General features: G+C 44.1%; 2 protein-coding genes across 2 annotated transcripts; both read right to left on the bottom strand.

The window, feature by feature from the left end:
• Window positions 1–5,169: 5,169 nt before the first annotated feature.
• LOC118094636 (uncharacterized) lies at window positions 5,170–6,668 on the bottom strand. Its single transcript, XM_035135192.3, has 2 exons — window positions 6,649–6,668; window positions 5,170–6,065 (listed from the first exon to the last, which is right to left on the bottom strand). Exons 1-2 carry the CDS (start codon window positions 6,666–6,668, stop codon window positions 5,459–5,461), a joined length of 627 nt encoding a protein of 208 aa, XP_034991083.3. The 3' UTR covers window positions 5,170–5,458.
• A 1,593-nt stretch (window positions 6,669–8,261) lies between these two features.
• LOC118095274 (uncharacterized) lies at window positions 8,262–12,647 on the bottom strand. Its single transcript, XM_035136380.3, has 3 exons — window positions 12,349–12,647; window positions 11,150–11,271; window positions 8,262–9,051 (listed from the first exon to the last, which is right to left on the bottom strand). Exons 1-3 carry the CDS (start codon window positions 12,358–12,360, stop codon window positions 8,460–8,462), a joined length of 726 nt encoding a protein of 241 aa, XP_034992271.1. The 5' UTR covers window positions 12,361–12,647; the 3' UTR covers window positions 8,262–8,459.
• Window positions 12,648–13,831: the final 1,184 nt, after the last annotated feature.

Raw genomic sequence — 13,831 nt, 5'->3', positions numbered from 1 at the left:
AGTGTCCAGTTATGTTGTCCCTTTCGTTTAAGAACATAAACACATTGTTCCACTGCCTCATCTGTGTGGTTCGCCAATGATATCAGAAGCAAACATGTTTACAAATGTGAGTCTAGGCAAACAGATAGCATCGCCTGGGGGTTCCTGAAACAGAAACTCACATGTGAAATAACAAAAAAAAAAGCACTGTTAAATCATGCCGTCATAGCTCAGTGTCCTGTACTCAACAATGGCCAGCAAAATGTCTATGGGAAATATGGAAGCAGGACCTGAGTGCAAAAGCAGTCTCCCCACATGTGGTTCCCTGCAACTGGTATTTGTGCTGAAATCCCTTTATCCATCTAGAGAGATTCTGCATGTCCTGCGTGTGTGTGTGTGTGTGTGCGCGCGCGCGTGTTGGATGTAATATAGTTATATACTATAGTGGCATTTCAGTTAAAAGCCCTTGTCATCTTTCACACACAATGGCCAACCAGCAGTGGCGAACGGTGCCGCTTGGCTGCCAGCATGGACTGCACATGTCCGCACATGCACAGTCCATCCGGGTTGGCACTGCTGCTCTGCTCAGCCAGCGCGCTCTGAAGCAGAGTGCGCTACGGAGCGGGTTGCCAGGCGGCGGCGGTAGCAAACCGCTCTGTAGCGCACTCTGCTTCATCTTGCTCAGGCGGAGGAGGCGAGGGGCGGGCCTGGGGCCAGGGGCACTGCCCCCGCGCACTGCCCCTGCCAGAGTGGAGCTAGGGGTGACTCGCCCCCTACGCCCCTCCCTTGCTACGCGCCTGCCAACCAGGTGCCTCTAAGAATTCCAAAAGCAGGCCATAGGGTTGCCAGACTCAATAGAGGACAGGACTTCTGTGCCTTTAACTGCCCTGCTCCTCTTTTGAATCTGGAAACCTTAAAGAAAAGCCACCAGACCCTTTGTTTAATTTCCAAGCAAAGGGTCTGCTGGTTTCTCTTTAAGGTTTCCAGACTCAAAAGAGAGCAGGGCAATTAAAGGCACAGAAGTCCTGTCCTCTATTGAGTCTGGCAACCCTAGCAGGCCATGAGGGCAAGAGCTCACTCATGCTTTTGTTCCCCAGCAATTAATATTCAGAGATATTCTGCCTGTGATGCTGGAAGTAGCCCTATAGCCATCAGAACCAGTAGCCATTAACCCCCATCAGACATTAAAAATGTGTGCTCAGACAGACAGAGGAGGGGAAGCATCACTCTTTCTCCTTCCTCTCCTGAACTTACTGTGCTAAGCATGAAAGGCTGCAGGGAGATTTTAACTGGACTTGATTAGAATTCCCTCTTCTACTGAGAACCCTGATTGTGCAGGAGGAGAAATATAGCTAAAAGTGGCAAGGCAGGGTAGGGAGGATATGCATCTGTTCCAATGACTACTAATCATGATGGCTATGTGCTACCTCCATCTTCAGAGGCAATATACATCTCAATACCGATTGCTGGAAGGGAGATTGCTGTTGTGCTCAGGTCCTGCTTCCTTTCCACATGCATATGGTTGAGAACAGGATGCTGGGCTAGCTGGACCATTGGCCTGATCCAGCTGGCTCTGCTTATATTCCAATGCAGGTGACTGTGAGGCATCCAGGAGAGAGAGGCTTAAGTGCTTTACCACTTGCACTTGGGTGCTCTGTTTTCACTATATGACGCCATCTAGGCCGCAGTAGCAACCCACCTGAACATTCAGTCAACTGAGAGCAAGGACCATTTCCTGACCATCAGGGTCTATAAAGTACATAGCTGCCAAGTTTTCCCTTTTTTCGCGAGGAAGCCTATTCAGCATAAGGGAAAATCCCTTTAAAAAAGGGATAACTTGGCAGCTATGATAAAGTATTAGCTTCAGAACTTTCTTCTTGCCCTGAACATTACATCCCTTGCCCACTTCCTGCCTGGTCTAAGTTCCTGCTCTACTTTTCTGCTCACTACTTTGGATCTTGTCCTGCCTCTTCCAGGTCATAGAGCCTGACTTCCTGTAACCTTTAGCAAGGACTAACTTTACAGTGTCCTCTACTAACTCTTACTACAGTCAGCATTACAAATACAGTGCTACCTCGATTTAAGTACACAATTGGTTCCGGAAGTCTGTACTTAACCTGCAGCGAACTTTCCCATTGAAAGTAATGGAAAGTGGATTAATCCGTTCCAGACGGGTCCGTGGAGTACTCAACCTGAAGCGTACTTAACTGGAAGTATGAGTGTAATTGGTTCTGGAAGTCCGTACCTAACCTGAAGCGTACTTAACCTGAAGCGAACTTTCCGATTGAAAGTAATGGAAAGTGGATTAATCCGTTCCAGTCGGATCTGCGGAGTACTTAAACTGAAAGTAGTCAAACCGAAGCGTACTTAAACCAAGTTATGACTGTAATGCTGATTTACTCAGATACACAAACACAACTTACATCTTAGAGGAAGTTCTTGCTGGAGCAGAACAGTTTCTGCTCAAAGAACAGAACTTCCCCCTTCTTTCTCCTCCCTTGCACCCCCCCCCCAAAAAAAAACCCCTGCTCTGGCAGTTCCCCCAGCCCTCCAGAACAAATTTGGGAAGTTCGGGGGGAGGAACTCAGTGGGAGGAGATGGAGGACAAGTTTTGTTGCATTTTTGAAAGCCACTCCACTCATAATGACTTTACTGGATTCAACCCACACACCAGTTTAGCAAATGACATGGATTTACCTTCATGGCTGTTAAACTGAGAGGAATCAACACCGTTTCAATTTAGCTAGTTTACAAACTGGTCAGCTAACCAAAAAAAAGGCTGAAGGGAGCAATAAGTGAATATGTCCGGAGCCTGTAAGAACCAAGCTGCTTTGCACACCAGAAATGAATAGATGCATTATCCATTCAGAAGGGGAGTTGTACAAAAAACCAAACAACAAAGAAGGTCCCGTTCACCCACCATGTTCCAACCCAGCTGGATCTCCAACCAGCAGGTCAGAGTGATAAATGGACAGCATGAAGACAAGTTGAAGGCCACACAAACACAAAAGGTGATAAATGGGTCATTTCTCCTTCTCTTCCTTCACCACCACAGGTGTGGAGTGCTATTGTTTGTGATGCTCTCACAGGTCGCTCTGAGAATTAAAACACTGTGGAAGAACTCTGGGCCTTTTCAAATAAAGCTGACAAAAAGCGAAACTAATTGTGTTTCGTGGCCTTCTCAGTCCACTGCTCTTCCATACGTTTCAGCACAAAACAGCTGTAGAGATGAAACACACACACAGGTAACTTACCAGTCCATTAGGCTTGGTGTATGCACCCAATGAGAAATAGATTTTTTAAATGGTACTTGTATGTTGCAAACCCTTAAGACTTTTCAAAGAGGGTGAAGTTGTTTGGGAAGCAGCTCTCAATGAGATTTCTGACCCCGTAAGAGACCTGGCTACTAGGGCAAGTCTCTTTTTTTCCCTTTTCTTTTTAAAGGTACTCTTGATAGAACTGTTCAAACAATATTGTTCAGTGGACTCTTGGCAAGGATACAAGCAGGATGTCAGGAACTGTATGTTTTTCTCAAACATAAACAATTCTCATATAAATTGTGTACTGATCTCTGACTGGCTGCCTAAATTAAAAGACTCAAACCTAGAGACAATAGGCATAGACCATGGGGAAGTTATAACAAGGCTTCATTTGGATACCGACAGAGAAAGAAGCAGAACCTGCCAATTAAATCCAGTGCTGCTTCGCAGAGCAATTACACTTGAAAGGGTCAAGGAGGGTTTGCAACAGTGTTTCATTAACAACCTCCCTGCTCTGCAGCAATGCTATGGGATACAATGGAATTAGTTCCAAGAAGGACATTAATTAATCAACAAAGCAAGCATGAGGTTCAAAGGAGTAGAAGCTGGGAGGAACTACAGAAGGAAATATATGAGTAAGAGGAGGCACATAAACAATCTGGGAGCTGGTAAGATACAGTACAGTACAATCTTTTGCCTAGAAAAGTATGCTAAACCCCCCCCACACACACACACACACAACTTACACGCCATTCTAGTGCAGTACTGAATTTGTAAACTGATTCTATTGAAACATACAGTGGTACCTCGGTTTATGAACACAATTGGTTCCGGAAGTCTGTTCATAAACTGAAGCGTTCATGAACTGAAGCGAACTTTCCCATTGAAAGTAATGGAAAGTGGATTAATCTGTTCCAGACGGTCCGCGGAGTACTTAAACTTTCCCATTGAAAGTAATGGAAAGTGGATTAATCCGTTCCAGACGGGTCCACGGAGTACTCAACCTAAAGCGTACTTAACCCGAAGCATGGGTGTAATTGGTTCTGGAAGTCTGTTCATAAACTGAAGCGTTCATAAACTGAAGCGAACTTTCCCATTGAAAGTAATAGAAAGTGGATTAATCCGTTCCAGACGGTCCGCGGAGTACTTAAACTGAAGCGTACTTAACCCGAAGCATGGGTGTAATTGGTTCTGGAAGTCTGTTCATAAACTGAAGCGTTCATAAACTGAAGCGAACTTTCCCATTGAAAGTAATGGAAAGTGGATTAATCCGTTCCAAACAGGTCCACGGAGTACTCAACCTGAAGCGTACTTAACCCGAAGCATGGGTGTAATTGGTTCTGGAAGTCTGTTCATAAACTGAAGCGTTCATAAACTGAAGCGAACTTTCCCATTGAAAGTAATGGAAAGTGGATTAATCCGTTCCAAACAGGTCCACGGAGTACTCAACCTGAAGCGTACTTAACCCGAAGCATGGGTGTAATTGGTTCTGGAAGTCTGTTCATAAACTGAAGCGTTCATAAACTGAAGCAAACTTTCCCATTGAAAGTAATGGAAAGTGAATTAATCTGTTCCAGATGGGTCCGCGGCATTTGTAAATCGAAAATTCTTAAACCGAGGTGTTCATAAACCAAGGTTCCACTGTACTGCACTTTTGTGATCCCAAGACAAGAAGCTTAGGCTTTTAGGGATGTTGTGGTTTGGGATCTTGGTTTGGATACTGATCCTCTGGGCACGTGTTGCAATCATCCATATCTAAAACAGAAGACAGAGATGAAGACTTCCAAGCATGTTGAAATGTTCATTTGTGAATCAAACAATTCGGAAAAATCCCAGTCTTAGTGCACTGCACATGCAACCTCATGCAGGCAATAGTGGACACTGCAGCTCCTCGTGAATCCGCAGGTCTCAGCTGCCAGATGTGGTGAGCACAGGGTGGGCGACATCAGAAGTAGTCAGGAAGAAAAGGCAGGAAGTAGGTATTTGGGATTTGCTTTGAACATTTATTGCTGCAAGAGCAAAGCATATGATTACAGAAACCAGGGTCAAGCAGGGGTGAGGGTTGGGGAAGAGACTTGATTCTAAGGGAAATCTAGCCTGAGACGCCAGTCAGCTGACGAGCGGGTGCTCGGGAGTTGGAGGAGGTACCTTGCTTATTTGGGCAATATATAGCCCAGGAGGCCAAGTGGCAAATATCAGGTGCCACAACTGCTCTCCCACTATCTTTCTGGCTCTGCCTCATTGCCTAAGCAGGGGTTTCTGTCACCCGACTGGTTGTCATTGAAACATTTAATGCAGCCTCTGTTGCTACTGTAGCACCGGAATAGGGGGGCACCCTGGATGTGTTCCCAAGCCCCCACCACAGCCTCATGCTCTTTCACTGTATCCTTCATGTAAACAGTCTCAAAAACAAAAGCCCTGGAATCCTCACTGTATCTGTTAAAAAGGGGGTTGACCATCTGGACAATGTTTCTTGTGTCGCTCTCATTGAGGCAACGTTCTACACAAGGAGATAATTTGCTAAAGAAGATCAGGCAACTGTTTTGGTCTTTATTGGATAGGATCCTTTCTATGGGGCTATTCTGGCCTCCAGTCAGCAAGCGCCATTCAGCGTGCTCTTTACTACGGGTAAATCTTGGCCTAGCTGCAACGACATCTCCTATTGGCTTTGGGACATATATTCCATTCCTGTGGTCGAGAGCACTCTTCATCTGCTGCATTTTGCTCCTGGGCAAAGCTGTCTCCAAGGTCATTGGTGTAGGTTCTGCGCAGTATGCATGGTCCAGTCTTATAGCCACAGCATAATGGATGTTTTTAATTCCATACCTAGAAATGATCACCAAAAATGATGGGAATGAGTGGCACTGAATGAGCAAAAACTAACAGTGAGTATTCCAAACTGAACGTCCATGTTTGGTAGCTGAATTAGAAAGGCATTGTTAGATGGAAGGATTTTTTTTATTGGTGATGTGATAGTTGTGGTGACTGATAAACAGATTCTAACCACCATCTGCTACTATAACAGGACAGAAATGGATTTTACAACAAAGATTCTCAAAAAATTAAGTGGGGTTTAGTTAGCGTCACAGCTGTTATTGGGCAGGAAAACGATATTGGGGTTTTTTTAAAAAAAGTTATTCTGCAACAAGCATCTAGTTTTGCCAACAAACTATTATATGCAATATGTGTCTTTTTACATCTCCAGTATGCCTATGTAGTGTGCTTCCAACAACTCTGTGAGGTAGGTTAGGCTGCAAGTTGATTCAGTTCCCACATGACATGCTTACAACATTATTTGTGGCATATCAGAAGTGTGGAAGCAAAAGTTGATGTGCAAGCACTAAAGATTGAGGACAACATTGAGAACAACAACATATATTATTATAATAAGACATTATTTCAGCATAACCTTCCAAAATCCACACACATATTGGCATTCCCACCACATGTGGAAATAGGAGGCAAAACAGAAGTCAAGGATGCTTTTCTTAAGATTTGTAAAATAACTGCTGGTTAGTTTATCAGTAGGGCTGAATCAGTTGGGAACAGGGCCGTCTTAATGGTATCCAGCGCCGTGGTACAAAAATCCCTACGACGCCCACACACACACACACATTTCCCTCCCGGTGGGCAGGCTGGAGGGCAGTTCCTCTGGCGGGGAGGAGGCTCCGGGTGCTGCGTGGATGGCGGAGGGCAGCGCCCCGTGCCACTAGTTCCTATGGGCAAGACGCCCCTGGGGAATGCTGCCAGCTGTGGTCCGCCTCTGCCTCCGCCTCCTCGGCCAAAGCGGCTGCACAGCGCTGCCGTCCAGGGCACCCTGGCTGCCGAACCGACGGGAGGCTCGCCGCCAGCTTCCCCACAATGGTGCCCACAGCCCGAGAAGAGGCGGACAAGGGCGCCTCTTCTCAGGCTGCAGGCACCGTCGTGGGGAAGCCGACGGCAAGCCTCCCAACGGCTCGGCAGCCAGGGCTCCCTGGACGGCAGTGCTGCGCACCCACTTCGGCCAAGGAGGAGGCGGAGGTGGACCACAGCTGGCAGTATTCCCTAGGGGCGTCTTGCCCGAGGCTCAGGCGGAAGCGCCGTCCAAAGCACCCTCCAGAACTTGGCGTCGTGGTTCCTTGCACCACTAGCCTCTATGGCTAAGATGCCCCTGGCTGGGAAGGCGGCTTTTATTCTCACAAATGCTAATTGAGAACCCACAGAGGTGTGTGTTTGTGTGAGCAGCCAGTCTATGTCAACAGTTTCTTCCTCTCCACCCTTGCAAGAGCTTGTGCTTATTTTATAATGACCTGTTGAGTTCAGGTGAGGAGTTTAGGGACATGCTCTGAATTCCAGCTCAACCAAGCACCCCACAAACAATGGTCCCAAGGCTCCCCTTCCTTGACCTAGTCTTTCAGATCAAGACACCACAATCAGCTATCAAACTTTATTTTGGTCACAGACCAGCTTAAGATAAAACCATCCTTCAACGAATATCCATCATGGCGGCTCAGAATCTAGCAACTGAGGATATAGCATCTGGATTTTCAGAGACATCGCAAGGTTGCAACCAATTCTCCTTAACATAGGTTGCTTGTCCAGACTGCAGCAAATTGTCCTTTGGGCTTTTAAGTTTTATGCCAGCTGTGGGCACTGGGTTATATTGTAACCTTGAATTCTCAAACACACATGAGCACGGGCATGTTAACAGCCCCGATGTGGACACTACAGCCCCACCTGACTTTGCACATCTCTTCTGTAGGCATGGGTACTATAGGGCAGTGTTCCTCAACCTTGGGGCTCCAGCTGTTTTGGGACTACAACTCCCATCATCCTTAGCTAGCAGGACCAGTGGCCGGGGATGATGGGAGTTATAGTTCCAAAACAGCTAGAGGCCCAAGGTTGAGGAACACTGCTATAGGGTACAGAAGAAGAAGAAGAAGAAGAAGAAGAAGAAGAAGAAGAAGAAGAAGAAGAAGAAGAAGAAGAAGAAGAAGAAGAAGAAGAAGAAGAAGAAGAAGAAGAAGAAAACAGACAAGAAGCTTTTGTGACATGCTCCAAAGATTTTATTGATTCAATAGCAAAGCAAAGGACTACAAAGATCAAATGTAATGCTCAATCTCAAGAAAACAAGAATATGGGGATGAGGAAGGGGTGCCTTTGGTTCTCAGGTCAGCTGGCAAAATGCTAAGTGCCACAACTGCCATCCCTAGGCGGGCACTACTCTATCATTGGCTTTCCTTAATTGGCCAAGCAGGGACTGTTGCTAACAGGTTGGTTACTGTTAAAACATTTGATGCAGGCTCTGTTACCTGCATAGCACCGGAAGAGTGGGGCACGCTGGATGCGTTGCCAGGCCCCCAACACAACCTCATGTTCTTTTACTGCATCCTTTCTGTAAATGGACTCGAAAACAAAAGCCCTGCCATCTTCATTGTACCTGTTAAAAAGGGGGTTGACCACCCGTACAATGTTTCTCATGACATTCTCATTGAGACATTGGTTCACACAGGGGGATAATTGGCTGAAGAAGATCAGGCAACTATTCTGGTCCTTATTGGCTAGGATCCTTTCTACTGGGCTATTCTGGTCTCCAGTCAGTAAGCGCCATTCAGCATGCTCTATCGGGTCTCTCTGGAAGTTTGGCCTGGCTGCAACAACATCCCCTATCTGCTGTGGGTTATAAATTCCATTTTTCTTGCTAATAGCACTACGCATCTGATCCATTTGGTTTCTAGGCAAAGCAGTCTCTAAATTCCGCCGTGTAGGACTTCTGCAGTATCTGTTATCCAGTCTTACAGCAACAGCATAATGGTTATTGGCGATGCCATACCTAAGAAAAACAAAAGGAAAGCTGAGAATGAGTGATGCTGAACTTAGCATTCCAAACCAGGTTCCTCCTCCTGGTCCGCATTGGCTTGATTTTTTTATTATAGTCTTGGTTGCAGTCATTTGAATGGAGCGGCAGAGAAGTTTCAGTTCTATTGCAATATCTGTGATGGCCCATTTACAGATAGAAGACATAATGTTACAGCATTTATGGGGGGTGGGGTGGGGTGGGACGCCAATAAACCAAGATGATGGAGATCCAATTGATCATGTTAATTGGAATTAGATTAGCTAAGAGTGCCATTAGAGCCAGACCAGTGGGTGCAGGTCAGGGGTTCCATGCATTCCAGAGGGGGAATACCTTTATTCTTTAAAATACTGCACTAGTAAAAGCACCATATTTGCTTGCAACAGAAGAAGGCTCTCAGCACATCAGCACTTCCCAGGACACCCATATGACTATGTGCTGCATACATAGTTCCATGGGCGTCGCAGGAAGTGAAGCCAGACATTGTGCTGCTCTGAGTGCACACGGGTTGTTGTTTTTTTTTAAAAAAAATACAGCCTCAGCTATGGCATTGCTAGTGTGTTTGGGGCACAGTGGCTGAGGCTTGTAGCCAGCAAAGCCTGCATAATACCCAGCTAGTTCCTTCCCAAACCACCCTGTTTCTCCTGCAGTGCCCTTTCTCCCAGAGGTACAGATGGTGGAGAAATGTGATTCAGTCCACATTTAAAGGTGAACCTACCTAATTTTCACTTTTCAAAACAGTTTGAAAACCAAAATGAGCCCACCACCACCATTTTGAAATTCACACATCTCCAAATTGTGCAATGTATTTCTCAAGCAAAGTAATTTGCACAAGAGACCATTGACATTGCTATAGCCCATTAAAGGGCAGTTTTGTTTTCATGAACATGGGGAATAAGTGTCTTAACAAGTTTCCTAGGAAGTGAAAAGACCTCACTGCTAAAGCCCCAATAGAAAGCAGAAAGGCGAGAAAGGGTATAGGTGTAAAACAGATGGGCAACATTCAACTTCATTGCTATGAGAGTTTGGAGGACCTGTTCTGAAAGCAGAAGGCAAGGGCAATTACAACATTAGAAGTGCTATCTAAATGGAAGAACCACTAACCTTTTAAAAGACTGTAGAATTTAGGTACGCCTTCAGTGTTCACTGTTTTGTCCTACCCATATGAGAACGGATTATTTTCTTAACAAGTTCATTTGGAAATAGATATCTATCTTAAGAGGGTATTGTTGTTTTTGTTTGTTATTATAGTGTGTATCTTTGTGTTTTTATTTTGTAACCTGCCCTGTGGTCCTTGGATGAAGGACAGAATAGAAATTTCATTAATTAATTAATTATGCATATACTAAGTAAGGTACAGTGTGCATAAAAATGCATGTAAGTTGTAAAAATAACATAGTAGTGCATTGTGTTAGGGGGAAATGGTTTGCAAAAAGGTTTACGTTAGGAAAAATGCATAAAAAACATGTGAATATAAATTGGCACAAATGCTGGTGATTTTTCTTGTAAATGTGGAAAACTGCAGAGTAGAAAGATGAGATACTGAGAGAACCTGAAAACCAACATGCTCACCTATCCCTATGCAGTGCTTCCCTCTACAGGCATTTTACTGTACAAGTTTTTATGTGCCTTGCAATATTCACAGTCATAATGATATTGACTTCCCCACATCTTCGCCCTGATATCACCTAAAGATGACAAAATGTGAAAGCACACATGCCAGAACAAAACTACATGGGCAGACCTTTGAAAGCGAACATACAACACACACACACACATTTCCCCTCTGCACAAATATACATACACAGACAGAATCTTATTCATTTATCTTAGGCCACCTTGTAGCAGCATCAGCATCAAGGTAAGCTCATAACATGAAGCAAAACAGTCTCCTCCATGTTGTATGAAATAATCAAAATGTAAATTATTATGAGTTTGAAAGCAAAATGCTTTATTTCGCCAGAATGCCAACATTATTGCTTGTTTTAGTCCCATGATTTTGTTTTGAGGTGTTTTTCAAAATGTGCAGAACACTTGCTTAGAAAGCCCCAGAAAAATCCAAAACATTACTCACTCTCTGATGTAGTCGATGATTGCCTTCAGGTTGTCTGGATCTATAGACCCAAAGGCTCCACTTGTCAAGCAGAGCAGGAAAGTCACACTCAACAGGCTGAAACCCAGCCGCCTTCTGGACACCTGTCAGAAGAAAACAAAAAGAGAGGGCACTGATAGTAGTGTCATTGGCTAGGTGTCTCCCGCCACTCTGCTCCACTCCCTTGGAAGGGTCATAGGAAGCTGCTGCCTGAATGGTGACTGTCTTTGGGAAGCTGAGAGTCCAGAAAATTGATCTAACTGCCTAACAGAAGTGGGTAGAGACCCTAAGACTGGTAGAGGTTGCCAGAGCATATAGACGGCTATACCGTTCAGATAGGTGTGTAGCTGGACCATCAGCCCAAACTGATAGAAGACACTCCAAGCCAATGAGACTTCTTATGACTCAAGTGACAATAGTGGCTCCAGAAATATTCCCAAGCTATGCATTTGCTGTTCCATGTTCCTGCTCCTTAATTAGCTTCATGAGGATGCAATGCACTCTGGATACAGTGGTACCTCGGGTTACAAACGCTTCAGGTTACCTATGACAAACTTAGTTGGTTTATAAGGTGCTTCTGGAAGGAATTGTTGTTGTTGTTGTTGTTATTTTGTTTCCGCTAACCCTAATTCAGGTTAAGAACTTTGCTTCAGGATGAAAACAGAAATCGTGCTCCAGTGGTGCGGCAGCAGAAGGAGGCCCCATTAGCTAAAGTGGTGCTTCAGGTTAAGAACAGTTTCAGGTTAAGAACGGACCTCTGGAACAAATTAAGTTCTTGACCAGAGGTACCACTGTATAAGATATTTTCCCAGTTCTAAAACAATTACATTGTATTTTAATTTTATTACTCTAAATCTTGAATGTTTATCTTTGAATTTAATGGTCTTACATCTTGTGAGCTGTTAATTGTTTTGAGCTGCTTGGAGCTCATCTTGGTTTGTCAGGAAAGCAGCACATAGATATTAAATCAAAATCCTAATGTTGTATAATTATACTGTAGTTGCTTTTTCTTTTCAATGAAGTTATTATATTAGTGGTGTTTTGTAAGTTGATCTATAGGAATGGTGATAAAGTCTTATTGGTATGAATGTTATATTTATTTATTCATAACATGTATAATATGACACAATAATAACAGAAGCTTGATAGAGGCATATGAGATAAATTGTAGAGCTACTCACTGTCTGCTCCATGGTAAGAAAGTAGCTTGTCTCCCAGCCAAAGATGGTCTTCCTCCCACTTACAGCAATAATTCACCAGCTCTTTATATAGCTATTCTGTTTTTCTTATGAAAGGTTGGACACACCCACCCTCCTTGTATATAGAATTGCCAATCACAAAACAGAGCGTTGGTCAGTTTTTTTTAAAAAAAAAAAACTAAATACAGGAAGAAATTGTTGTGAGGCAGGGAGGATCTGCAACTCTTTCTATTCTTGGCAGGAAAACTGAAAGAGAAATCCTATGGTCACATCTTCCCTCTGCAACATGTAATGACTGTGAAGGGAACCTAAATACTGTTTGCTAAGCTCTTTAGACTGCAAATACATTTGCACCAGCATTTTGGGAAGGTTCTTGCCGCTGAAACCAGCACCATTACAAAACAGTGCAGCAATTGCCTCTCTACAGCAGTGTACTTCAGCCTTGGGTCCCCAGATGTTGCTGGACTACAATTCCCATTACCCCACGGCTTCTTGGTCAATGGTCAGCGATTACATCAATGCCAGCAAGAAAGAAAAGTGGGAGACATCTAAGTAAACCAGTGTGGCTGCATAAGGAGCTTACAGATGAGCTGAGAGTTAAGAAGGGGATGTATAAGAAAGGGAAGAAAGGGAAAAATCACAACGGAGGCGTATACACGAGGTGCTAACAGTTGCAGGGGGAGAGTCAGGTTGGCTCAGAATGATCTCAGGCTTGCAAGAGAGGTTAAAAATAATTTTGTAAGGTTTCTTTGGCTATGTCCGAAGTAAGAGGAAAAACAAGCAAGTGGTAGGTCCTAGGCTAGATGGACAAAGAAACTGACCTGCTATTAGGCAGCTTCCTATGTTGCTTGTGGGCAGCAGCTGGACAGCACCTGCTCCTTTTGTAGCTGGGGCCCAAAGGGCCCCAATTAAGGTGATAATGTAATTCCCTATAAATCCTGGAATATGCTTATATTAGTGAATTATGGTAACCTGTTGCTTTAAAGAAACTGATTATTCAGCAAGAAGCCGTCCCTACTGGGATAGAAAGTCAGCTTATACGTAAATCACAAAGAAGCAATTCATAAACTAGAACATAAATTGTTACATCCACACGTAACACAGGTTCCCTTACATGCAAACTAACAATATGTAACAGATCACGGTGAGAATCAAAGTTTAGTTAGCGATGCTTATTGCGCATGCGTATTAAATATGAAATGAGGTAATGATGAATATTAAATATACAATGATGTAATGATTTATGTGATTGGTTAAATCAAAATCCTTTGTCTGAAATGTTATAAATTCCACTGCCCAACGTTGGGCGGGGTTGCAGTTTTCCGAAAAGATTCGACTGTAGCCTATTGCTTTGCAATAAACATAATGGACTCCTAACTCCTCTTGTCTCTGAGTTTTATTGGCTAACTCAGAAGATAAGCCATTTTCTGGCTTACAACATTTGGTGCCGCTGCAACCTTATCTG

The sequence above is a fragment of the Zootoca vivipara genome, chromosome 12 (assembly GCF_965207765.1).
Source record: "Zootoca vivipara chromosome 12, rZooViv2.hap1.1, whole genome shotgun sequence".
In the NCBI taxonomy this organism is placed as follows: Eukaryota; Metazoa; Chordata; class Lepidosauria; order Squamata; family Lacertidae; genus Zootoca; species Zootoca vivipara.
The sequence above is the reverse complement of the archived record's forward strand: the minus strand, read 5'-3'. Positions and strand labels throughout refer to the sequence as shown.

Coding starts and splice junctions, on each gene's coding strand:
- LOC118094636 (XM_035135192.3), bottom strand. CDS start 6,668: ATGTGTGTGGATTTTGGAAG. Junction 6,066..6,648: donor ATGTGTGTGGATTTTGGAAG/GTTATGCTGAAA, acceptor GATCATTTCTAG/GTATGGAATTAAAAACATCC.
- LOC118095274 (XM_035136380.3), bottom strand. Junction 9,052..11,149: donor ATCATCGACTACATCAGAGA/GTGAGTAATGTT, acceptor TGTTTTTCTTAG/GTATGGCATCGCCAATAACC.